Source organism: Ipomoea nil, unplaced genomic scaffold (assembly GCF_001879475.1).
Source record: "Ipomoea nil cultivar Tokyo-kokei standard unplaced genomic scaffold, Asagao_1.1 scaffold0876, whole genome shotgun sequence".
In the NCBI taxonomy this organism is placed as follows: domain Eukaryota; kingdom Viridiplantae; phylum Streptophyta; class Magnoliopsida; order Solanales; family Convolvulaceae; genus Ipomoea; species Ipomoea nil.
In genome coordinates this window covers 1,987,501-2,014,626 of record NW_017617304.1, presented here as the reverse complement: position 1 = coordinate 2,014,626, position 27,126 = coordinate 1,987,501, and the positions used below count along the sequence as shown (strand labels likewise).

General features: G+C 34.4%; 3 protein-coding genes and 1 non-coding gene across 5 annotated transcripts; 2 read left to right on the top strand and 2 right to left on the bottom strand.

Annotated features, from left to right (window-relative positions):
- Positions 1-1,562: 1,562 nt before the first annotated feature.
- On the top strand, positions 1,563-2,099 carry LOC109179069 (exonuclease 3'-5' domain-containing protein 2-like). Its single transcript, XM_019328638.1, has one exon. It carries the CDS (start codon positions 1,563-1,565, stop codon positions 2,097-2,099), a length of 537 nt encoding a protein of 178 aa, XP_019184183.1.
- Positions 2,100-6,336: 4,237 nt separating this feature from the next.
- Positions 6,337-10,340, top strand: LOC109179022 (peptidyl-tRNA hydrolase 2, mitochondrial). 2 transcript variants are annotated; one of them, XM_019328587.1, is made up of 8 exons: positions 6,337-6,470; positions 6,986-7,293; positions 7,938-7,996; positions 8,336-8,395; positions 8,498-8,567; positions 8,900-8,969; positions 9,690-9,782; positions 9,889-9,964. In XM_019328587.1, the coding sequence occupies exons 2-8, from the start codon at positions 7,081-7,083 to the stop codon at positions 9,945-9,947; spliced, it is 624 nt and encodes a 207-aa protein (XP_019184132.1). In that variant the 5' UTR covers positions 6,337-6,470; positions 6,986-7,080; the 3' UTR covers positions 9,948-9,964. The 2 variants fall into 2 exon arrangements, with proteins under 2 accessions (XP_019184132.1, XP_019184133.1); XM_019328588.1 differs by lacking the exon at positions 9,889-9,964 and adding an exon at positions 9,971-10,340 and having other exon boundaries at positions 6,343-6,470; positions 9,690-9,716.
- Positions 10,341-10,828: 488 nt separating this feature from the next.
- Positions 10,829-10,920, bottom strand: TRNAY-GUA. Its single transcript is given in 2 exon segments — positions 10,829-10,864; positions 10,884-10,920. It is a non-coding gene; the product is annotated as a tRNA-Tyr (tRNA).
- An 8,609-nt stretch (positions 10,921-19,529) lies between these two features.
- Positions 19,530-26,772, bottom strand: LOC109179068 (lysine-specific demethylase JMJ706-like). Its single transcript, XM_019328637.1, has 9 exons — positions 26,583-26,772; positions 26,342-26,498; positions 26,034-26,256; positions 25,775-25,828; positions 25,594-25,673; positions 24,905-25,182; positions 21,124-21,513; positions 19,955-20,184; positions 19,530-19,595 (listed from the first exon to the last, which is right to left on the bottom strand). The coding sequence occupies exons 1-9, from the start codon at positions 26,770-26,772 to the stop codon at positions 19,530-19,532; spliced, it is 1,668 nt and encodes a 555-aa protein (XP_019184182.1).
- Positions 26,773-27,126: the final 354 nt, after the last annotated feature.

Sequence of the window (27,126 nt, the reverse complement as noted above, 5' to 3'; positions counted from 1 at the left end):
ATTACCAACACTTAGAGAATTCAAAGCATTATTCAAAACAATTCGAAACAACAGTACCCTGACCCAAACAATTCGAAACAACTAACAGTAGAGGACATAGCTAAATTACCAACACTTAACAAATTAGAGGCCTTATTTCCACCATTACCATTCACAGAAGCAACATTATTAGAAGTATATATGATTAACATTTGAGACAGCAAGTGTTGGTACAAGAATTAAGACCATGATTACAGATTTAGAGGCAAAAGATAATGTGAAGTATTATTTTGAGCACCAAGAGCAGTCATACCTGTTGTTGCAGCCAAAGGTGAATCACGGTTGGTCTGGACAATTTGACTGGCGGAAACTGCAGCGTAGATGAGGCGAGATCCACGCTGCCAGTCGCGTCTCTGTCCCCCCACCCCTACACGCCGGAAAACCCGTCGGCTGCGTACATTTCCTTGAAAAATTTCTGGCGGTCGATCCTTAATCTGGCCACCGTCGAGTGATAAATTCTATGATCGGACGCCGGATTGCCGATCGCCAGACACGAAATCGTCGCCGGTGACCGGATGTAGCCCGCGCGACGCAAGATCTCCAAAGACTGTCGAGCCGCCTGTTCGTCGATCACCGGAGGATCCGGAGAGCTCCGATCGACAATCTGACCGGAAGGGACGTTCTCAACACACCCCCAACACCATCTAGGCCCTCCGATCGGCCATGCAATGACCGGACCGCCGGCAAGGCCTCCTTCGACGCAACCTGGTCTCATCTGGGCTCAGAGTTCGAGGAACACGCCTATCGCGTCTCTTGCCGGAGCACGCTGGAGTAAAACATGAACATTAGTTCATCCACAGTGAAAATCTGCAAACATATCATCAATGTTTGGTACATTCAAAGTGAAAATTGAGTAATTGAGTTTAGATTTTGAGTGTGAACATTAGTAATCTAAAGTGAAGAAAGTAGAGAGGGTGAAGTAGACTCAAGCATTCTACACAGACAAATCAACAACTGCTAAGCTAGCTGTGCCATCTAAAAGTAATCAAAGTTAATTAATCACATTTTTTAATTGCTAAATACAGCAAGAATTCAATCTAAAACTTGGCTTCTTCTACATAAACGGAATAGCATTTAGGATTTAACCAGATAAGTATTGCAGATTTGGCAAACATTACAACGGTATGATTAACCCAACAAACAATATCCTTTTACCATCAACAAATTTATGTCAAAAAATAAAAATTGGGTTTAATTTGACCGTTTGAGAACCCACTGTGCTATGGCGGTTAGTTTAAAATACTTTCCTAAGAACTCATATAGCGGTTAGTTTCAATTACTTTCCTAACAAGTAATTAGTTTAAACTCTATTACCGTTGCTTTAATTGCAATGCAAGACTGGAACACTATATATAACTGCCTCTTCTGCTTCAATCAAACCACTCACTCACTCACTCTTCTCATCTCTTTCTTTCTTTCCTTCCGAAGAAATTAAACTACTGCACGCACAACGTATTCCTGTTCTTCTGTTTGCCTCCGATCCAAAATTGGTTTTTTTCTTCACTTGGATCAAGATTTGGAAAATGGTTAAGGTTTCTTTTCACGGTGTGGATCTCAACGTAACAGTGGCGAAGAGAGCTATGGAGGTTGATAACTGGATCAACACCACCATTGGCAACCACTGGCATCACCTCCGCGATCTGGTGGTGGGACTGGACATTGAGTGGCATCCCAATCCCCCAAGCACCGATTTCAACAATCCGGCAGCAACTCTCCACCTGTGCATTGGGAACAGTTGTCTCATCTTTCAGCTTCTCCACCGGGATTACATCCCACATTCGCTCCTCAACTTCTTGGCGTGCCCGTTGTTCACATTCGTGGGAGTGGGGGTTCAAGACGACGCTGAAAAACTGTTCCAAGATCACGGTCTGATTGTGAGGAAAACCGTGGATTTGAGGTATCTGGCAGCTTGGGTTATGGATTTGAAAGAGTTTTCCAGAATGGGTTTGAAGAGGATGGCACTGGAGATTCTAGGGCAAGTGATGGAAAAACCTCTACAAGTAACACTCAGCGATTGGGACGCTAAACATCTCACTTTCGATCAAATTGAGTATGGCTAAATAGATGCATTTGCCTCTTTTCAAATTGGTTTCACTTTGTTTACCATGGCTGCTTACAAGCTACAACTTTTGTAATCAACCACTTGAAACAAGTGTAATAATGTCAATTTCAATTTTTTTTCCTGTGGCTTGGTTGTGATTTTTGATATATTCTGTTTTTTTTGTTTATGTGTTTTTATTTTTGAATAAATACTAATTAGGACGTGTTGACTATTACCTTTTATCCAATTAAGTCACTGATAAAGATGGAATTTTTTTTGCAATTTGATGAAATTAAATCCATTTATTCACACCTGTACAAGAAAGTGAAGCAACAGAAGGTAAATTTGTGTTGGAACGTGATGAGTTCTGGTCCAATTGAATGTATTTACAAGATAAATATTCTTTATTTATGCATAAATAGAAGGTCTAGTAACCTTTATAAGTACATAATGAAAATTATACGCACTATATATTCACAAAAGAAATATTTGGCTCTCCCTACTGCCAGTGCTAGAGATAAAAGGCCTTCAAATTTCTGAAGAGCTTTGTGGAAGCAAACTTTGTTAACCCTACAACAGCTTCCACTTAGTAGCTTTCTGTATACAAAAAGTTAAGGACAAAGAAGTAAAATAAATATAAGGATGGGGCATCAGTGCTTCACTTCCATACTAAAAAACAATTGTTAGTCAAGTAATACATATTCAAAAGTTGCTAATATAAAAACCTACCACTCCTTCCCAAAACCCAGACTTCAATTCTCAAGGGGAGTCAAAATATCAACAGGATCCTTCATTCCCCAATCCCCATCAATAATAAAATACAGATGCCCAATTGCAACTGAATCCTTATAAAATTGATGGCAAATATGTCTTATTGTATATAGATATAGACAATGCACCAAATTAACAGCAATATTTGAGAAAAATCATGATACTTGTCAATTAGAAGTGATGTAAATAAAGATAGCAAACATACTTGCGCAATTGAGGGATTTTAGGAATATTAACTTCAAAGCAAAAAAGCATCCTCTGCAAAACGCCATGTTAGGGATCATATATACTGTGGACCTGAACCACTCAGGAAAAAGAAAACTCTGAAAAATGATATAGAGGTAACCAAAGAAATTATCATTGTCGTAGGAACCAGGGATAACATGAGGCATTTAATATTCTATGTGCCAAATTGTACTCCTTTTACTTATCAAGAAATATCATGGTAGTGTTTATCTCTCTGAATTGAGCGGGACTCATTGTTACTTTGCAATGAAAGTGATGGACAAGGCATCCCTTGCAAGCAGGAAGAAATTGAACCGTGCTCAGACTGAGAGAGAAATCCTGCAACCTTGTATACCCATTTGAGACAGACAGATTTTCATGCTTAGTAATGGAATATTGTCCTGGAGGAGATCTACATGACTCACGGCAACAACAACCTGGGAAGCATTTCTCAGAATATGCTGCAAGGTAGGCATTGTATCATTATATTCTGCAAGTACAGTGTGTTTCTTCATTCTTAAATTTCGACCTTAGCCTAAGATGTGCAGTTTCACCCACACTTATAAAAACATCTTCTGATTCATCTAAACAAGGAGCTGCATTTTGTGTTCAGCCAGCATGCTTCCTCCCTCGGATTTTTCCTCAGAAAAGCAAAAAGAAATCCCCAAAGCCACGTGCTGAGCCTAGCCTAACATCTAGTGAGTTAGTTGCAGAGCCTACTGCAGCACGGTCCATGTCATTTAATTTGTTGGCACTCATGAATACTTGGCCCCTGAAATTATCAAGGGAGAAGGCCATGGCAGTGCAGTTGATTGGTGGACATTTGGTATCTTTCTGCACGAATTACTTTATGGTAAAACCCCATTCAAAGGCTCGGGGAATAGGCAAACTCTTTTCAATGTTGTTGGACAGGATCTCAAGTTTCCAGATTCACCTGCAACAAGTTATTTTGTACTAGTGTGCTGCCAAAGTGCATTATTTTGAGAATATAAATTTCAAAAAGATTAGTTCAACTTACCACTAAGAGCCCCCACCAGACTGCAGTCAATAACATTTGTTTAATCAATATCAAACATGAGACATGAATATTTCATATAAAATGTTAATTTATAATCATTTACCTTGACACAAAAATATGCATCCTTAATCCCAATCTAGCTGTTGATACTTACATTAAAAAAAATCTATATATCTAAAGGTCATCTAATAGCCAATGTAAAATTTCGATCACATCTCTGCAAATGGATTCACTTTATATAGTTTAAATTGAAATTCAAATCGAGGATTAAATATGTATTTCTTCCATCTTATTGGGAATATCGAGCAAACACTGCAATTCAGCTTGAAACGTATATGTTTGGATAAGGTGTAATACCAAAAACAAACAAATTATCCTTTAAACATTGCAGAAATTACACCCGTTAAAGTGGATACATATAGATTATAGAGAGAGATAGGGGCGACCTTTAAAGGATTCCAGCTCGAGAGAAGAAAGTTGAACACGGTTGGCAGATTGATACTGGTGAATAGAGAAGTTGAGCTGCTGCGACGCAGTTGGTCCCCGAACGACGCCGTTCCCATAGTTGTTTTCGCCATTTTCGCTTTTGCCTTTGCTGGCCTTGGTCTTCTCGGCTGTGCTGTTGTTATATTACAGGAAATGTTAAACTATTATGAATGTACTGAGAATATTAAATTCTTGTATTTTGTTTAAAATTTAGGTATATTTTATGTAATATAAATATGTTTGGTTAAAGTGTTATTTTCATATGATATGATTATTTTTACTGAACACTGTTACTTAGTTTTATGTAATTTAATAAATTTAAAATTAAAATAAATAAATAAGACAATGATAAAATATAGAAATAAATAATTTAAAATTAATTAATTAAAAGAAAGTATGTTTGAACAGATATTACAATGTAATAGAGTCAGTAGTATTAAAAAAATTTATGTAATATAAACTTGTTTGGTTTAGGGATTATTTTTTATCATATATATATATATATTTTTTACTTCAATACCCTTAACACATTTTAATAAAATTAAAAATTAAAAATAAATAAACACAATAATGATATCATATACATACTAAATATTTACAATTTACATACTCAAAGTTCACAATTTACATATTAAATATTCACAATTTTATGTATTAAATGTTCACAATTTACATACTGAATGTTCACAATTTAAATTGTGAACATTCAATATGTAAATTGTAAATATTCAATTTATAAATTGTGTATTTTGATTCGAATTTACATTACAAGATGAACCCAGATCCATAACATAACTATTAACACAAAAATCATAAAACAAAATACATACATATGAAGCAGGGTCCACCTATCTGAACCTTGATCCATAGTATAAGGATTGAACAAGTTAGAAGTAGGGATGGCAATTGAACCCGCCCCCAATGGGGAAAACCGTTCCCCGCCCCGACGGGGATGGGTTCGGGGATTTATTTCGGGGAACGGGGGCAGGGATGGGGGGAATTTTTCAATCCCCGTCGGGGACGGGGACGGGGACGGGGAGGGCATTCCCCGCCCCGGCCCCGACCCCGATCCCCGCCCCGTCGCCGAATCCCTGACTAATAATATTAATATTATATATAAATTAATATCTCTCTTGTATATATTTAATCATATTCTTGAATTTCCATGTAATTAGTATTCTAGTTTAGGTACATACATTTTATGTTCATTGTTACCGTAATACCGTACATATATCTTGTATAAATAGGCTATGTTTATTTGTTTAAATTATTATTGAACATCAATGTATTATATTCTTCATTCTCTATCTCTGCATATTCTCATGGTATTAGTAGATGATTTTTTTTTTCATCTTTGCGATTTAAGATTTTTCCTTAACAAAACTGTGTTTCTCTAGTTTTGTTAAGAATGCATATTATATTATGTGTGTTTTTTAAAATAAAAAAAAAAAAAAAGTAAGCATGAATCAAAACGGGGCGGGGATTCCCCGTCCCCGAAAAATCCCCGCGGGGACGGGGATGGGGAATAATTCCCCATCCCCGCCGGAGAACGGGGCGGGGACGGGAAATGGGGGGACATTTCAGGGACGGGGACGGGGACCCCATTCCCCGCCCCCGCCCCGCCCCGTTGCCATCCCTAGTTAGAAGTGGATGGAGTCATTAGAACTGAAATCCAACCCAATTAAAGCTCATACATCACTTGGGCTTCAGAACTCAGAAGCAAAGCCCATCTTCAGATAGCTTTAAATCACACAACATTATTCCACCATTGTTTTTCTTCTTTCTCTTTCTTCAGTCTCCTAGTCAGTAGTCACCCACAGCTGAGAGAAACCGTATTCTCCGATCAACCAATCCGCCTGCCAATGCAGTATCTCTTTCGCCACATTACAGGTAATTCTCTAAATCTCTGTTCTTTACAATCGATTTCCCTCTCTCTATTAAACTTGACAGTAATTTGTTTCTGTTTCGTGTTCTAGCACTCCATTATCTTTGAGATTTTATGTTAATCCATGGAGATAACTGTAATCTCTTCCATTTATACCCCTTTTAAACGACTATATTCGACTGAAATGGCTATAGCAGCACTCTTTGTGCCTATTGATTGATGGAAGGATTGCAGAATGCATGTTTCGTTTAGATATATTTCTTATATATATACGTATGTGTGTATGTTTATATGGGCGATGCAGTTACGAAATGTTCATTGTACTAATCCCTAATCGAAATGTTCATTGTACTAATCCCTAATCGAATTGGAGTGCATATATATATCTTTTGGGTATCTTACTATTACTATTTTTAGCGAAACATTGTACCTTAAATATCCGTGTAAGAAGCAATTTTTTTTAATGGTTATCTTATAGAAAACCAGTTCTCATGGTTTGTCTTGTATGTTGCTGTTCTAGGTGGGATTGAGTTTGTGCAACGAAGGGTAAATTGTACATTGGCTTGATTTTCTTTGGGAGTGATATAGACGAAGGTGCTTCTTTGAAATTTGATCATGATAGACATGACATGGCTTAGTGCGATCTTGCTTGGAGCCGGCTGCCTTGCTCTTGGGTATCTTATTGGTGCACGTCATTCTGCTCGAATTTTCCTTTCAACCAGAGCTTCTGGAGAGGCTGACGTAGTTGTTGATGGGAAGAAGAAAAACGGGGCCAAACAACCTCTTGAGGTTGAAAAACTTGCTGACATTCTCGAGGACTTCAAAATGGTATAACTCTTCTTCAATGGTGCAAATATGGGGGTTTGGGGGGAGGGCAGCTGCCACCAGTAACTTTTCTAGAAACCTGCATAGTACCAAACAAATTTAGAAAACCTTTGTAACCTTACACCCCCAAAGCTAGAGTTCTAGAGTAGTATAATTAAAGTTCTAATTTATAAATTTTGATGTATACACTTTAAAATAAATATTCTTAATTTATTTCTTTATTATTAGAAAGTTCCTAAAATATGTAGAATAAAATTTGGATACTTCTACTGATAGTCTTTGCAATTTCCTTTATGATATTTAATATGTTTTATTATATTTTTTAAAATTTTTATTTTTAAGGATCCTACTTGGATCCAATTAAAGTTGACTCAACTTGATAATTATAGTACCCAAAAATTTAAGTATATTACAAATGGAACTGACAATAACTGACCCAAACCAAACTTAACCTTCCCCCACCCTCAGCTCCATCCTGGTTCTGCCACTGTTCTTCCTGATCTCTTTCTCCATATCCACAAAGCCATGTGATGTGAATAGCAATGCAAATGCACTTACAGAGAAGTGTTTGCTTTTAGGATTAGGAAAGGAAAGATTGCTGGTTTATATACGTAGTTTAAACCATATTCATTTTCCATTTTATGCAGGTTTTGGTTGTAAGAAATGACTTAAAGATGGGAAAAGGAAAGATTGCTGCCCAATGCAGGTATTCTTTGTAGTCTAGCACATGAATTCTCATGAATATCTTCATTAATTACTCATTCCTTGGAGATTTACCTTTGTGATAGAAGAATTAAGGAAACATGATTTGTATAAAAAAAATAATGTAACAAATGTGCATTTTCCAGTCTACTTATGACTTATGTTTTGACTGCTAGTTGTATTCATGTATATTTATATGCTTACAACATGAGCTTGTTATCATATTTTGTGGTGTCTCTTAAATGAAAAAAATAAAAAATCAGTTTTCTTCTTTTCACTGTCATATTCATGTAGCAAATCTTAATTTTTGTTCCTACTTGTGCTGCTCTTGTTGGACATTCAGCCATGCAACTTTGGGTCTCTACAAGAAGCTTTATAATCGGGCTCCAAAAGCTCTGGGCAGGTGATTTTCTCAGTGAATGTCCTTTTAAGGTTTTTGGGGTGTGGGAGGGACTCTGAATGTGTTTTAACTATCTATAATTCATATGACTATTCGTCATTGCAGGTGGGAGATGTGTGGACAGGTTAAGGTGGTCGTCAAAATTGAAAGTGAAGATGATATGCTGGTTTTACAAGTGAGTATTTACATCTGTATGACAGTATAATATCCCATTAATAAATTCTAAAAGTATACATTTACTGCTCCAGATGTTACTTTATTCAGTTGATTTTCACTTCAGGCATTAAGTGTCCTCATCTATCTATCTATTACTTGCATATTTAAACTTGTTTTCTCCTTTAGAAATATTCTTAAGCTTCTTGAAAAGATCTTTGCATGTATATTGAACTATTGACTGTCGGCATACTAGAGTATATATGTGCATATGTAATCCTTTTTTACTTGTCAAAAAAAATTGTATATATAATTGTCTTATATTCTGCTTTATGATATCTGTTCACTTAACAGGAAAGGGCAAAGACAATTAACATACCAACACATATAACCATTGATGCTGGGAGAACACAGATTGCACCAAGTAAGTTATTTCAACCTTTTTGTTTGTTTTTTTTTGGGTAGTGGTGGTGGGGAGGGGGGCAGGGGGCGGGGGCTCTGTAATGCAATCTTTTCTTTAGTGTGGATTGATCATAGTATATAGTGTTACTTTCATAAGCATTTGTCAATCTTCCATGTAATAATGGAAACATTTATAATGTACCTATACTGTATAACTCTAATGCCTACAGTTTGCAATAGTTGAGTAAAATGGTCAAGTTTACATAAATTTAAATGCTTTTTGACAATTCTAATGTGTTATGGATTCCTGTTTGGTTTTAGGTTTATGCTAGAGTGTCTTTCATGTCAAGCTAATATACTTGTATTGTGATCATTTACTATTCTTTTGGGTTTAGTAAATTCAAGTTGGGAATGTTGAACTTAACAGTCAAGTTGTCAATGAAGAAGTTGGGAGTTATGTTATTCATTGGGGTGTAAATAATTCTTTTAATCATCAAAGTTTTTTATGAAGTTTTATTCATTCATGAGCAAATTTGAAGCACTGCCCAAACTCTGATGACCAAAAAAAATTTTCTCATTCATTCGGCTTGCCAAAGGTATTTTTGTAGGAGTAAAAAAAAAAGAAAAAAAAAAAAAAGAGAACCATTTTACTTTAGGGAAAGGAAACAAAAAGCTTGGTACTCTTCTTCTATGTTTGCTTCAGCACAGTCGATGATTGATCCCTTTTTCTTCTAATGTGCAGACTCGAGGACAGTGATGGCAATTCTTGGTATGTTTCTCAGCAAACCTGTCTTTGGAAACTTGTGGCCACTACATTCTAATCTCTTTATTTTAGTTTTGCTCGAGCTCGATTACTAAACGAGCTGCTCGAGCTCGATCCGAGCTTTGACCGAGCCGCTCGCAAGCGACTTGCGAGCTGCTCAGCTCATTTACACCCTTAGTTTTAGCCTACTGCATGCAAATAATCTTTCTAGTTCTTCACTTTCCCCCTGTAACGTAAACCCATTTCATGGGTGTGTGCAGGACCAGCAGAAATGGTTGATGATGTTACCGGTGGACTCAAGCTTTTGTAGTGGCTGTGTTTACCTCGATGGGCTTATGCTGCGCAAATGGTTTCTTCTGCGAACATTGTATGAAAGAAACTGGAAATTCATTGTGAAGTTTCACTGTTCGATGATGGCGAAAGATTTCAAATTTGGGGCTGTTGAGTTGTATTCCTTTTAAGCTAATGTATACTCCAAGTAGGGATAACTTATATATTGACATTTCTGTGGTGGCCTCCTTTAACTTGCTATTCTGTAGGAATATATTCATGTATAAGTACAGCATAACTTTAATTTGTAGTTTTGAAACATCAGAATGAAAATTTCCTGTTTGCTTTTTGCGGTTTAAATTTTTTTGGAATATTGTCATAATCAGGAGGCTTCTGGTTAGGGTGTACAAGCTAGGTACTACGTGACAGGAAAATGATACTTTAGAAAAAACAAAATTTATAGTTTCTTTTTCAATTGGAAGAATTTTATGCTTAAAAACACTATGTACAAAAAGAGCTACTATTTGAACTTATTGTATGTATAAAATAAAATTGAATAACAGAGCTCTTAAAATTATATTCTGTATTTAAATAATAGATATTTGAAATGTAATTAAAATGATACACTTCAACATTCCTATATATGGTAGACGTTGCAACATAGACTATGGTTCACAAAGACAGACCACAAATTTTAATGTTGCTTTTTCGTTTCTTTTCTTCTTTGTTTTCTTTTTCCCCTTTTCTGGAGTCAAATAATGTGTCTACTGTAATTTGCCACAAAAATTGAGTATAATCCCACTTTACCATTTTCTCATAACGAAAGAACAAACAATCTCTAAAAAGCTTCCGACCTGCCGGATTCGAACCAACGACCTAAGGATGTGCTGCTGGATTAACCGACTACAGTCCTCCGCTCTACCAACTGAGCTAAGGTCGGAATTGTGAACAACTCTGTTTTTAATACTATATATATTTACATAAAAAATTCCATTATCCACCAGGTGAACAAAATTAAATTATATTTTTCAACTTAAAACTCTAATTAAGTTCATCTTAATCTTAATTATAATAAAGGCATATGGTTTTGTGAAAATTAAATGTTGATATTAATGGTTAAATGTTGGTATTATAGTTAAGATTTAGCAAGTTTAGCAAACACTTTTTATATAAGTGAAAAACATATGATATATAACAGGAAACAAGTGAAGAAAATGTTTTGTGCAATACAACAAAATCTGATACATTACCCATATAATTACATGGAAATAGTGAATTTTGTAACAAAAATAATAATATAACATTAAAAATGATGTCAAACCAGATATCAAAGGGAAAACTACTCTTGAAAACTATTTATAAAATATAAAAGGGAAAAGAACACAAAAGTGAAGGACAAACCAGATAAGGAAAGTAAATGTTAACACTTGAAAATCATTTTTAACTCTAAAAAAACAATTGAAATCTTAACTATAATATAGCCATATGGTTTGGTGAACAATTATTGTTACAATTATTTTTTTAAATGGTGATGATGATTAATAGTCATTTATATTTATAAGGAATAAGGTTCAAATTGGCCACTGAACGTAACCTGAAAATGCAATTAGGCCACTGAACGAAAAAAAAGTGCAATTAGGCCATTGAACACTCAAAAAATGTGCAATTAGGCCACTGAACTCTCCAAACGTATGCAATTTTACCGGATAGCAGGTTACCATCAATTTTAGCAGGTTACCTGCTTACATGGCAGCTTAGTTGACATTTTTAATAATTTTTTAATAATTAATTTTAATAATAAATTTTATAAAAAAATTGGAAAAAAATAAATAAAAAATAAAATAAAGTCGTTTTTATTTTTTAAAAAAAATTTTTAATAAAAATTTATTATTAAAATTTATTAAAAATTAATTAAAATTTATTAAAAATGCCAACTCAGCTGCCACGTAAGCAGATAACCTGTTAAAATTGAGGGTAACCTGCTATCAGGTGAAATTGCACATTTTTGGAGTGTTCAGTGGCCTAATTGCACTTTTTTTTTTTTTTTCGTTCAGTGGCCTAATTGCACTTTCAGGTTACGTTCAGTGGCTAATTTGAACCTTATTCCTATTTATAGATAATTGTTTGGTCTTTAAAGGTCAATTGTATGTTGCTACGTCTAGAGTTAGAAATCTCAAAGGTCTAAAAATTTTGATCTGTGGTGACTCTAAAATTATAATTCAATTACTTTTATAGTTTACTAAGTTTTTAAAAATTTGTAATATTAAATACCATGTACTAAATTTTTAATATAGTTTAAGATTTGTAGTAATCGCCGACCTTAAATATTATTTTAATTGTAAATATATTTATGTTCATAATTTTATCATAGGAATTCACACATAATAATGATTAACTAACAAAAATTTTATATATGAATAAATCTCATATATGGTATATTTTTATAACATATTTTCCGTGCATCGCACGGGACAAATACTAGTTTAACTAATATCCACATTGATATTTTTATTTTAATGCTTTAAATTAACATATGATTATATAAGTCATTATATTAGGTCCATTTTCAAAATACAATATGTTCATTTTTACAATACTAATACAAATACATCCTGATGAACATTCAATAAGTTCATTAAGTAAACACACAGGTTCATTTTCATAATACTACTACATGTTCATTTTCACAATTGTAATGCAACTATATTCTAATGACGGATCTTAAATTGATTCATTAATGAAATGTTGTTGTGAAACTAGCTGAATCATCGCATGAGCAGTTGTATTATCTCAATTGTAGGAAGGTAATATGAATACAGTAAAGTAAAAGAGACGACTATGTTAGGAAATAAAATTTGGTGCCTCAAATCCATGACACCACCATGCAGCAACCCCCACGTATTCCATCATCCACGGAGCTACTACTGCGGCATTTCTCCCACTTACATGCATGTTTATCTCTTTTTGAATGTATAAATAGTTTAGGACGTTGCTTTGTATTCACACATCGATTCAAAATTGAATTCTTCTTTCCTTCCTTTGCATTCTCTCACGTACATAGATATATATATTTTTCTTGTAATTCTCTATTGAGAGTTTAATATATATATTTTATATTTTCTCAATTAATCAATTTATTATTTTGTCATTTATATATTTTTCCTATTTCTATTATTTAACTTCTATAATTTTCAATTTTTGATTCTTCGCTTCCGCATTATTCCGCTATATTCCTAACAAGTGGTATCAGAGCGGTTTAATTGAGAATTATTTTCAAAGATGTCAACTTGTACCAAGTTCGATATCGAGAAGTTCGACGGGAAAATTAGCTTTTCTATCTGGAAAGTTCAGATGGAAGCCGTTCTAACCCAGAACGGTTTGAAGAAAGCGCTAGCTGGGAAGAAGAAGAAACCGGCTATAATGACAGATGAAGATTGAGAAGATTTGAATGACAAGGCACGTTCAACCATTCTTTTGTGCCTGTCTAAAGAGGTTCTACGTGAGGTAGTAAGTGAGACGACTACGTCAGATTTATGGTCCAAGCTGGATACGCTTTACATGGCCAAAACTCTGGCGAACACGCTACGCTTGAAGGAGCGTCTGTACACAATCCGTATGACGGAAGGTACTTCTATTAAATCTCACTTGGATGAATTCAATTCTATTTTATTGGACTTGGAAAATATTGATGTCATAATTAAAGATGAGGATCGTGTTGTTTTATTGCTTGTCTCTCTCCCTAAATCATACAAGCATTTCAAAGAAATTATGTTGTATGGTAATAGTAGTGATGCCCTTACTTTCGACAATGATAAGTCAAACCTATTGTCCAAAGAAAAGTTTGACTTTGAAATTAAGTCTGAGGACAAAGGTGAAGGCTTGACCGTAAGGGGTCGTTCACTTGAAACAGAGAGTGACAATAAAAAATTCTAGGTCCAAGTCCAAAGGACGGAAGTCCAACAAATCCTGTAAGTACTGCAAGAAGCATGGTCATGATGTGACTGAATGCTTCAAGTTGAAGAATAAGCAAGAGAGAGAAAAGAAGTCTGCCGAAGCTAGTGTTGTTGAAAGTGATTCAGAAGGCGATTTTATGTTATCTATTAGCTCCGGTTGCAAACGGAGCGAAACCGAGTGGATTCTGGAGTCTGGTTGTACATTCCACATGTGTCCTCACAAAGACTGGTTCATCTCTCTAAAACCGGTTGATGGTGAAGTTGTCTTGCTGGGTAATGATACCCAATGCAAGGTTAGTGGAATTGGAAGGGTGCAGATTAAAACTCATGATAACGTTATCAGGACTCTTACCAATGTTCGGTATATTCCTGATTTGAAATGCAATCTGATATCCTTTGGCACCTTGGAATCTCTGGGGTGCAACCGTGCAAGTACGTACATAGCTGAAGGTGGAGTTTTGAAGGTTATAAAAGGCTCTCTTGTTCTCATGAAAGCTTCTCGTTCTGGAAGCTTGTACATCCTGCATGGCAGTACTGTGACATGTTCAGTAGCGGTATCCTCATCGATGTTTGATGTTGATCTTACTCAATTATGGCATATGCGTCTAGGGCATATGAGTGAGAAAGACATGCATCTCCTGAGCAAGAAAAACCTCCTTAGTGGTTCAAGTACGGGTAAATTACAGTTTTGTGAGCATTGTGTTTTTGAGAAACAAAAGAGGGTTAGTTTCTCTACTGCTACACACCGTACCAAAGATGTATTGGAATACATACATTCCGATTTATGGGGACCAACTAAATTCCAGTCTATGGGAGGCTGTAGATATTTTATGTCTATTATTGATGACTTTTCTCGTAAAGTCTGGGTCTATTTCCTAAAACACAAAAATCAGGCATTTTCAATTTTCAAAAAGTGGAAAATACTTGTTGAGACTCAGACAGGTAAAAAAGTCAAGAAGATCATGACAGATAATGGCTTGGAGTTCTATGAGTCAGATTTCAATGACTTCAGTGCGGCAAATGGAATCGCTAGGCACAAGACCTTGCCTGGTAAACCCCAGCAAAAAGATGTTGTCGTACGTATGAACATGACTCTATTGGAAAGAGCTCGTTGTATGCTCTCTAATGCTGGGTTACGGAAACGGCGTGGTTTTTGGGCCGAGGCCGTTTCTACTGCTTGCTATTTGGTAAATAGATCTCCACATTCATCCCTTGATTTCAAAATTCCAGAAGAAGTTTGGTCAGGTAATCCTGTTGACTACTCTGTGTTAAGAGTTTTTGGATGTCCTGCTTATGCTCATTCCAGTACGAGTAAATTAAACCCGAGAGCTATCAAATGCATTTTCCTTGATTATGCCTCTGAGTTAAAAGGGTATCGTCTATGGTCTCCTGATTCTCAGAAAGTCATTCTGAGTCGAGATATCACTTTTGATGAAAATGCACTACTTTTTTCTGGAAAAGTTCCCAGTACAGGTGAGACGCAGAGTACTGGTGAAAGGTGGAGTTTGAGTTCAGGCCTATTGATAGTATTACTACCACTGATGGTAATACCAAAGATGATGCATCTACTAGCACCACACCTCTCGTCGAGGCCACAACAAGAGTATTCCATTGCTATGGATCACCTCTCGTCGAGGCCACAACAAGAGTATTCCATTGCTATGGATCGTCCTAGGAGGACAATTAAAAAACCTACTAGGTATGCTAGTGATGATGAAACCAACTAGGTTTCTTATACTCTTCCAGTCGCATAGGAAGTTGATGGTGATCCATCCTGATATTCTGAAGCTCTTCCTATTGCTAAGTTCAAGTAGTGCTTGAGTTTAGTTGACTGTTCCAGTTGTCAATTCCCACTGTGGATTTGATCCAAGGTGGAGATTGTTAGGAAATAAAATTTGGTGCCTCAAATCCATGACACCACCATGCAGTAACCCCCACGTATTCCATCATCCACAGAGCTACTACTGCGGCATTTCTCCCACTTACATGCATGGTTATCTCTTTTTGAATGTATAAATAGTTTAGGATGTTGCTTTGTATTCACACATCAATTCAATATTGAATTCTTCTTTCCTTCCTTTGCATTCTCTCACGTACATAGATATATAGATTTTTCTTGTAATTCTCTATTGAGAGTTTAATATATATATTTTATATTTTCTCAATTCATCAATTTATTATTTTGTCATTTATATATTTTCCTTATTTCTATTATTTAACTTCTAAAATTCTCAATTTTCGATTCTTCGCTTCCGCATTATTCCGCTATATTCCTAACAGATTAGATACAGAGAGAATCATCGATATTTTATTAATCATCTTTCATATAATATATACAAGCTAAGATATACAGAGTTCTAGTATAACTACAATACTACAAAGTATGAAGATGTATTATCAAAGTATAATACCTATAGTAATGTTGACATATATTATTTATTCACAACACTCCCCATTGGACATTACTATATCATATCCATGCCTCTTTAAAAATCTCAATAGAAAAACCTAGTGGGAAAAAATCTATTTGAGGAAAAGAGTACATGATGATATTATGCATTCATGTGTTGCACTAGCTACCTCGTTTAAAAAACCTTTAATTAAGAAGAAAACAACATCAAAACATAACCAAAGGAAAAAGAGTACAGTTGTTTGTCTACAGGACCCAATCTTCAAGATTGATTCAAAACCAATCTTCATAATTGATTCAAGTAAATGTCACTACCCCCGAAGATAACAATCTTCAAAGCCGCCTACACTTTCTAAAAAATATTGTTCCAAGATAAGTGTAGAAAAGGGATATGGTACAATCTTCAAGATTATTGTCACTAGAGTGAACATTCTATATAATAATCTTGTGACTCTTCTAGAGCTCACGTGGATTGCATCTTGACATTATATCTGCTCTGTCAAATATTCTTAAACATACCCATTTATCATTTGTGCAACACAAGCTTTATTACCCTCATATAGTGTTGGTCTGGGTGAGGGTTACAGTACATGGTACATGTCTAGAGGGGGGCGGGGGGGGGGGGGGTGAATAGACTTGTATAGTTTTGAAATCTTTTGCGAATGGTTAAAGTAACCAAGAGGTAACTTTAACTATTCGGTTAGAATGCACAACGGGAAACATTTGTTAACCCTTTTTGAAGTTCTTTGCAAGTTATTTTAGTCTTACCAAACTTTAGGTTTGGCTGTAGTTATGCAATGAAAGCAGTAAATAAATAAAGAGAGCGAGAGAGAGATTTTTATAGTGGTTCGACTATAACCAGTCTACTCCATTCTTCTCCTTAAACCCTAAGGTTCTTTGCACTATCTCTAGTTCAAAAATCCATAAACGTTCACGCTTTGAACACCAAGCCAGCCGTGAACTCATCAATTAGGTTTTTCAACTCTTCACCGAGTTTACTCCGTCTCTTTCTACTACTACCGAGTAGAGGTTACAAGTTTGAAGAAAAGGTTTTTCTTCTTCTCCAACTAGAGAACTTGGCTCTTGAATCTGAATCTTTGCAGTTGAGCAGCTCAAGTCTCTATAATCTGGATATGAACTTTAAAGCTTTAGTATCTCTTTCTCTTTAACTCAACACTAGAGCTGTCAAAACGGGCCAGCCCGTCCCATACGGGCTGGCCCGTCACGGGTTGAGAAAATACGGGACGGGACGGGCCAGCCCGTTTTTCATACGGGCTGGGAAAATCCCAACCCAGCTCGTTGGTTACGGGCTGACGGGCTAAACGGGCCAACCCGTCAGCCCGTTTTTTTTTTTTTTTTTAATATTTGCACTTATTTCAAATTTTTCAATCTATTTATTTTATGGTTAATTTGTTATAACTTATAATAAATAAATTACAATTTAACTCTAGAAATCTAGAATGGCATACTTCCTAATTTCAACACAACAATGACAACATTCATGTCCAAATGTCCAATTGTCCATGATTTCACATTCAAATCTTACAAGTTTTCAACATAATTTTAATGAAACATTTATAGTGTTCAAGTTTCGCACTATCGCAAGACACACATAATCAAAAGTCCAAAATATTCAAGCATTCAAACATAATTTAAATTCAAAAGTCTATAAATGATAAATCCATTACAAATCTTCCCAATAGCATCATCAATCATCATAACTCATTAACTCATAAGTTCATAACTGTAAAAAAAAAAAAAAAGAATAAATTAGTATTATAATAAATCAATAAATAAATATACAAATCTTAAAAAATTAAACTCTAAAGTCTAAACTCCTAAAGTACCTTCATCCACCAAGAACATTAGAAGCCTTTTGCCCTTCTCAATTGATAATTAGTTCACCCATACTAGGATCTCCACCATCTACATAAATTTATAAAATAAATCAATAAATCATTAGAAATTATAAGTATATATAATAAGTATTAACTATTAAATAACGATTAAATAATAATAATAATGCATTAATACCTTCAGAATTAAATCCTAGCAACCAATTGCGAGTACAAATGAGCGCTTGAACATTTTCCGAGTCAAGGAAACATCTATACTTTGTCAAGACTCTTGAGCCAATGCTAAAAGCACTTTCACTAGCAACTGTAGTGATTGGAATGCTCAATATATCACAAGCCATTTTGGATAGATATGGAAATCTAGCTTGATGCAGAAAGAGAAAAGGGGAGAAGTTGCAGAAAAAGATAGAGAGATTTGAGATAATTCATTGAAGAAGAAAAGATAATTCTATTTCTTAATTCGTTGATACCCTCCCCCATCAACCATCAAAAAAAAAAAAAAAAAAAAAAACAATAACTAACCTCCCAACCAACAACCATAAGACAACAGTACAATGTTTTATGAAAACAAGTTATTAGGATTTCAGTAATTAATTCAGTCCTATCGAGTTTGTTGATTTAGTAATTAAAGGCATATTTTGCATTACATAGAATTGTTATGTTCCCTATGCTTGAACCATACAATTACAATTACCTAACAAATGTACATCACACGCCGATTTTACTTTATTCACCTAAATTCTTTGACATTAATTATTTTCAACACTTATTCTATCAATATCCATTCATATATTAGTACATACTATACAGAGTCTAAACTCGAAGAAGTGGCTCGGGCCACCATGTATTCAATGAATCCTTTAATTTCATTATTACAAAGCCCGACTTTGTCTGATCGTCTTAGAAACCTGAAGCTTCTGGTCTATTTCTTTCATTTTATCGTTCACAATTGTCGCTTCAATTCAATAATACTCATTTTCTTAATAAAGTGGATTTTGTCCAACTTTTCCAATGATAATTTAGAAAAGATGGATTTTATTGTAACAAATCTCCTCACTTTATTTAATTTTCCTAATATCATGTGGTTAGATTGTACTCCGTAGTATATATATAGTTGATAGGTTATTTACCACTAACTGCATTAGGCTACACAGGAATTTATTGTGGTAGCATCAAAAGATAGAAATATGAATGGACAATATATATAATACCTGTAGATCAGAGTTAGTTTACAGTATGTATATTCCTAGCTAGACTACTATACACTGTTTGGATTGAAAAATATGAAAGAAGTGTACGTTAAGTTGCTCTCTTTTCCTAATGGGAAACGCTAATCAATCATCAACCTCCTCCTTAGCTTCTTCTTCTTTTTATTCTCATTCTCAATATGGTACACCTGTACGTACACCCCACACATGTCATGAATATTAGTAATCCATGCAACATTTAAAAAAATATAAATAATCCTCATCAGATAAAACTTAATTATTTGTCCATGTTTTTAATGACAAATATGTGATAACTCGTGGTAATAAACAAAACTATTGAAATATGAATAGAAGCTAAGCTAGGTATATAATATAATATTGTTGACTCATCAATGGCTCATATATATCCGGTCTGGTGGCTTGAATAATGCAAAGATGGATCCTAGGAAAGAATCATTAATTATATTGTTGAATATAATGCTGTGGTAAATATATATGTAGTTAATATGTATATATATAGAGGGATGAGTATGGATATATACTATACCTCAGAATAAGGAACATATTTGTCCATGGTTAAACATAGTATGGTTTGCAACCAGCTGGAGTGAGCATTGATTTGTTGGTCAACTTGTTGATGTATTGTATCATCATCAACCTCAAACTTGTTTGCAGTGAGTAGCAGTTGTGACATGTCCTCTCTAAGGTAAAGGTAGAGGAGGGTATGGGTATTATCATCACTACTCTCACATTTGCACTTGTAAATTTCATTGTCTGCTGCATTGCATTGCATGGAATAACAAATTAAATTAGCTGCATGCTTCTACTGCAGCTTTTAAGCATGCATCATGATCGAAATGAATGAGCAAGAAAGAAACTAATTAAAAGGAAAAATTACACTTTCTGTCCCTAAATTATAAGATAATTGTAAAATTCGTCCCTACGTGTTGGTCGTGCTCACTTTTCGCACCTAATAAGCTATCATTGGCGTTATACTTTTCGGCCTTTTATTAACTTTTCATCCCTAAGTTATATTAAAGTTGCAAATTTCGTTCTTAATGTTTTGTAAGTAAAGGGACAAAAAGTGCAACGCCAATGATAACTTAGGAACGAAAAGTGAGCATGACCAACAATTAGGCCACGTAGCTAGGAATTCTACAATTACCCTATGACTTAAAGGGCGGGAAATGTAGTTTTTGGTGGCTAGGAGATTGTTGGGCTAAGACACGTAAAGGGCCAAGTCCATCATTGGTGGCAAATTATTATGTGGACCATGGTCCACGGTCCACACAGTGTTATGTGGACCATAATAAGAAGTACACTTTTAATATACTAAATGTACATTATTTTTGTACCGAATGTACATTATTCAATATAATGTACTACTCAGTACAAAAATAATGTATATCTCATGAATACAATGTACATTACTTTTGTACTGAATATACATTATTTTACAGTATACAAAATATGATCCACACAACTTGTATGGACCATGGTCCACACAATATGATTGATCATTGGTGGCTAGGGGATTGTTGGGCCAAAACTTGAAGGAGCAAGTCCAGTACCTTGCCTCTCGAAAATGCTATGACAATTTATAAAAAAATAAAGTTGAGTTTTCGCTATTAGCTATAGCTTTTGGCATAGTGGTAAACTTAAGGCTTAATCCTAACAATTGTGATGTTGATGGATGGAAGTTTTGTGATAGCATACCATGAAAGAGGCAGATTGGAGCAGTGGTGCGTTGTTGGGAGGAGAGAATTAGGTGAGCCACATAGCATTCTCGTTTGCAGAGGGCGCATAGGACGAGTTGGTGGGGAGACTTGGGAAGGATTGTGAGGGATGATGGCTTCATTATCACTCTCTTCAAACACCAGCAAGCACAGTCATACAATCTCAATAGGCACGCAAATGAAGACTTCACACACACTATATCTTCTACTGTAGAGTTGTAGTGTGCAAGAAGCATTGCTTGTTTGCATAGGAGTTGCTCATAAGGAATAATGGGCGTCCTTTTGAGTAGAGCATAACGATGGCAAGCCGCTGCACCAAATGGAATCCAATCCCAGCTTGCAATGTTCACAGCCTCGCCGCAGTTAAAGCCTAGCTAATTAAAACACATCTATCACAATTCATGGTATATATATATATATATATATATATATATATATATATATATATATATATATAGAATTAGGTTCTGGTGCGGTTAGGATGTCCAGGTGCGATTGTGCGATTTAATTTGGGTCATTCATCTCGCTTAAATCAACGTCTAGGATTACCAAAGTTTTTTTAAAAAAAGGGCGGTGACAATTTTGTAATTTTTGCATCTAGGTCAAAACTAAGGTGAGCGGATCTGTGATTAATGTGCGTGAGTTTTGTGCGTAAAGTGCGTGAGGTTTGTGCTTAATGTTCGTGGGGTTGTGCTTAATGTGAGTAGTTGTTAAAACTTAAAGTCTATGAGTTAATACTTAAAGTGCGTGGGTTTTGTGCTTAATGTGCGTGAGGTTGTGCTTAATGTGCGTGAGTTTTGTACTTAATGTGCATGAGTTTGTGCTTAATGTCAGTAGTTGTTGAAACTTAAAGTCTGTGAGTTAATATTTAAAGTGCATGGGTTTTGTGCTTAATGTGCGTGAGATTGTGCTTAATGTGTGTGGGTTTTGTACTTAATGTGCGTGTTTCTATCACTTAAGGTGCGTCATTTTTAGTTTATGCTTCTTTCTTCCAGACACGCGTTTTTTTTTTTTAATTTTCATTGATTTGAGCCGTTGATCTAAATTTGATCATCGGCTCAGATCTCACCGCACAATCGCACGGGAAGCTATACCCGCACCTGAACCCTTCCCTATATATATATATATATATATATATATATATATATATATATATATATATATATATATATATATATATATATATATATATATATATATATATATATATATATATATATATAGAGAGAGAGAGAGAGAGAGAGAGTAGAGAAAAATATAATTTTAGTCTCTCAATTGTTCTTTATTAGTAATTTTAGTCCCTAACTTTTTATTGTTGCAATATACACATGTCTAGCTAACTCTTTAAAAAAGTTACAGTTAAAACCTCGGAGCAACAAAATAATTACTCTATTAAAATTATACTTAGTACATGAGTATTTTTGTTTGTTTTTAATTTTATGCGCACCAATTTTTATTCTTTTTAGTTCTTTTTAATATTTCTTCTTTAATTATACTCTTATTTAGTCTCAATATTTTCAATTGTAAAATTAATAAAAAAAATACATGATTTTAATAGGATCGTGTAGGAAAGAAATATAGGATGATGTGCCACAATTGAAAAGAAAATTTTCAGAAAGATGGTTGTCAAACCTCTATTTTGCAGATGTTATAAAGAACAAAGATAATAAAATTTTAAAATATCCATGCACTAAGTAAAATTTTAATAGAGTTTAATAGTTTTGTTGCTCTAAGGGTTAAAAATGCTCAGACTATTTATACAGCCAAAAAAATAATGGGAGACTTGTACTTTGACAATTTTAATGAGGTTGTTTTTAACATTCAATCAAATAACACATCCAAATAAATGAAATAATGATAAAGTCATAACATCAAAATAATATTAAAAATAAAAATACTCAAATACTTCAATCATCCAAAGATTCAAAGTATCAAACTAGTCTACAGACGGTTGGACACTTGGACCAGACGAAATCGGTCAAAATCGGAAGAAATCGACCGACTCGGCCTAGTTGGCCGACTAGGCCGATTTTGATAAATTTTGACCAATTTCGCCGCCTAGGCGCCCGGTCGATTTTTGGGCGTCTAATAGTAAAAGCGGAACGGCCTGGGACGCCTAAGGGCATCCTTAATAGTTGAGAATTTTACCCCAGATGTTTGTGGGCCCCAATATCCACCTCATCATCCACTATCTCACTTAATCACAAAATCTCTTATTCCCATTAGTTTTAACTTTTAACTTTTTTCACAACTTTTTGTGGACCTACCATTTTATCTACATATTTTAATTATTTCTTTATTTATTTGATTTATAAATTTATAATTTTATAATAAACATAAATAAATTGCATACGTAAATGAACATAAGTAAAAATTACAAGCTTTTATTTCCAAACTTATAATTAAAATAAAAAAACAATTATTAATTCCTCAAAAAAAAAAAAAACAATTATTAACAACAAAAAAATGTGTGCTGTGTCGTTGCAATTGCAACGACACGGCATGGGCCGGAAAATTGGCCATTGCTTGGCAACGGCCAAAGGCCAAATATATTTTATAAGTTGGCGGCCACTCAAAAACGCCTATTTATTTTATTTTATTTTTTAAAAATTTTCTGACATGATTCTTAGGGCGGTGTATTCAATCATGAATTTTGTAGACTTTTAACGACTTTTAAAATGATAGATTTTAATAAACTTTGATGGACTTTCATAGAGTCGTTCAAAACTTTTTAAAACTTTATAAGACTCTATAAAAGTCTATATAAAAAACATTCATAGACTTTTATCAACTTTTTTATTTTAAAAAGTCTACAAAAATCATTGAAATTCTAAATTGAATACACCCTTACAAACTTTCAATGATTTTAATTCTTATCATTTACAATTTTCTTACAAAACATTTATAATATATCATAAAATTCTTCTTATTATATAGTTCTCACCCACATCAATATTCTCAACATTATTATTTTTATTCATAATATGCTGAGACTTATATGCTAATTGCTTATATATATTATTAATAAACATCAACAAAAAAAAAAAAACTGTTCCATTAGAAATTCATAACAATATTGAACAATAAAATTATAATAAAAGACTTGATAATGAAGAAAATATAGGATAATGAAGAAAAAAATAATTTTATTGAATTTAGATAGGTTTATAGAGTTTAAATAGGGAGAAAAAATAGAGTTTAAATAGAGAGAGAGAAAACATTCAAAGTTGTTAGAAAGAAAAATTGAAATCTTGGGGTTGATGGTTGGATTTCAACTATTTATATTTGAGAAGGAAAAGTCTACAAAAGTCTTCAAAAGTCTTAAAATTAAAAAGTCTACAAAAGTTCATAACTTTTTGAATACCACATGACTTTTAAAGACTCTTTAAAAGTCTTAATCGAATACCACACGACTTTTAAAGACTCTTTAAAAATCTTGATTGAATACCGCCTGACTTTTAAAGACTCTCTAAAAGTTTGAATTGAATACCTCCAAACTTTTAAAGTTCATAAAAGTCTTTAAAACTCTATGAAAGTCATGATTGAATACACCCCCCTTAGAGTTGCACGAGGAAAATGTTGTGAAGATTTTTCTTTTTCATTTGTCAAAGTTGATCTCAAGGGAATTTTACTATTCTAAAATGTAGTGAAGATTTCCTTATTGAAGATGTCCTAATAGTAAAAGCGAAACGGCCTACGAACGCCTAGCCCGAGTTTTACAACTGTGCATATAATATTAGAGGGAAAGGCAACTAACGTACCATGACTGAATCCAGCATGATATGCCCTGGGGAAAGTGATTACAAACTCTCCTGGCATTTGCACAGCCTTGAAAACCGGGACGTGGTGTTGCAGCAAAATCCCAGGTGAAAACATGGTTGTTTTCTCTGCCAGAATTTCAAAAGCTCCATCTTCTCCGTCTCTTGATAGAATATCTGGTTTATACACATACTGCTCAGCAACTCTCTCAAATGCAAGGGCTGCATCACTAGGAACTCCATACCAGGTTTTCGGCGCCCCACAGTGATGATAATTCACACTGCACATACATACATACATATATACATACATCATGCACGTACATAATATTATGCCACACGGAATATATATTGTCCTGTTTGGTGAAATGGCTATTAACTGATAGCTGTTAGCTGTTAGCTGATTGGGTTAATTAGAAGCTATAACTAGTGATAATATTAGCTATTGTAGAAAGGTGTTTGGTAAATTAGGTGTTAGTTGATAGTTGTTCGGTAATAATTTTTTTTTTTTTTTTTCAAAAAGCTAATTGAAAAAATTGATTTGAATAGCTTTTTGAATTTTAGCATTTTGGAGTTGCAAAAAGCTAATTAAACAAACACTTCTATTGATTTTTTAACCAAGTCAAACAATTAATAGTGATTAAAAAGCCAAAATTGATCTGATTATTTTACCAAACAGGGCCATTATGTACCTGTACAGATAATGATCCTCCACATGCCATGCAAACATACTGAAGAGCATTCCTATGTAAAGCATAGGATCTGTCAATCCCTGAAAAAATAAAATAGATCAGAAGATAAGCTCATGCATACACATGAAAGAAAATGGCAATAAATTAAAGGACTTTTATAATCATCTCATCTATTACCTACCGGAATATTATTTTCCAGCAAACGGAACATTGATCTAGGCAGTTGTTTAAGCTTCTGAAAAGAGAGTGACAAAAGGCATAAACTAACTCCATTAAATCGAGAAACAAGAACAGGTACAGAAGAACTAAAAGTCTAAGCTGATAGTTAGATTGCACATCAATGGTTATATGCTCAATATATATAAAAGACATGCAGTCACAATATATATAGCATTTGAATCTAGCTAATAATAAATTAATGATGAAGAATTTGTAGGTACATTCAAGTTCCAGTTGCTGGCTCCAAGAGGATCATTGACACTACTTGAGAAGGCAGTGCCATCGATATTAATTCCATACTCCACCATTTCTTTCTTTCCTCCTCGACTCATTTCTTCCCAGAATTGTTTTTCCAGGTGCGATGCAGGAAGACATCCAGAGATGCCGTATTTACGAGCTGTCTTCCTCCCAGCCATCTTCTCAAATCCATCAAGCGTATACTTTCTGGAACGAATGAACACATATGCCATATAAATAATGATTCTTATATATAAATGTTTCACTTCGATCTCCTCAATATATTAAATACCTTCCTCCAGTGTAGAAGATGATCCTGTCATCACTATCCCATTTAGCCAGTCTCAGAGGTTGTAATTGCGTCTTAAATTTAAAAATTTTGTTCTCTTTGTTGAGCACTGTTCCAGCTGGAACACAAGCATCCAGAGGGGAGACAACCTTACAAATGCCTGAAATTCAACACAAGACACTTATATTCGATCTGTACATAAATAAAAGTTAAATTTTGTCTAATATTTAAAAATTAAAGGTACCGTATTTTGAGGCCTCAGGGGCAATTTTGTGCAGATAAGCAAAGGGATCCTGAAATTCAAGGTGGGAGGGGTTATATTCCGGACACATCTGCATTTTCTTAACCCAATCTGTTTCTTGTTGTCCCTCTGATGCCGCAGATGACTTCAACCTCTTTCTAGATTTTAGATTTAGAGACGGCGGTGGTGTCATCACAATCTATCAGATAACAAAACCTACGTACTCGATCTGTGCTGTGGATTATATATATTATTATGAATTATTGTATGTTTTCCTTAATTAAAGTAATGAAACAATTCAACCAACAGAGGAATGGAATATAATGGAGGAGACATATATAATTGCAAGAAAGAAGAAAGACTTACGGTATTGTATGTATGCGTTGTTGAGCAGTTGATCAGCAAGCAACTGTGATTCATGGTTCAACCGGAGACTGAGGTCAGATTTGAAGACAGTTTTCTGGCGGGAGATAGAGAGAGCAACTACCTTGTTTTCAAAATACTACTCCCTCATCACTCTTTTTTAAATTTTAATTTTTTATTATAG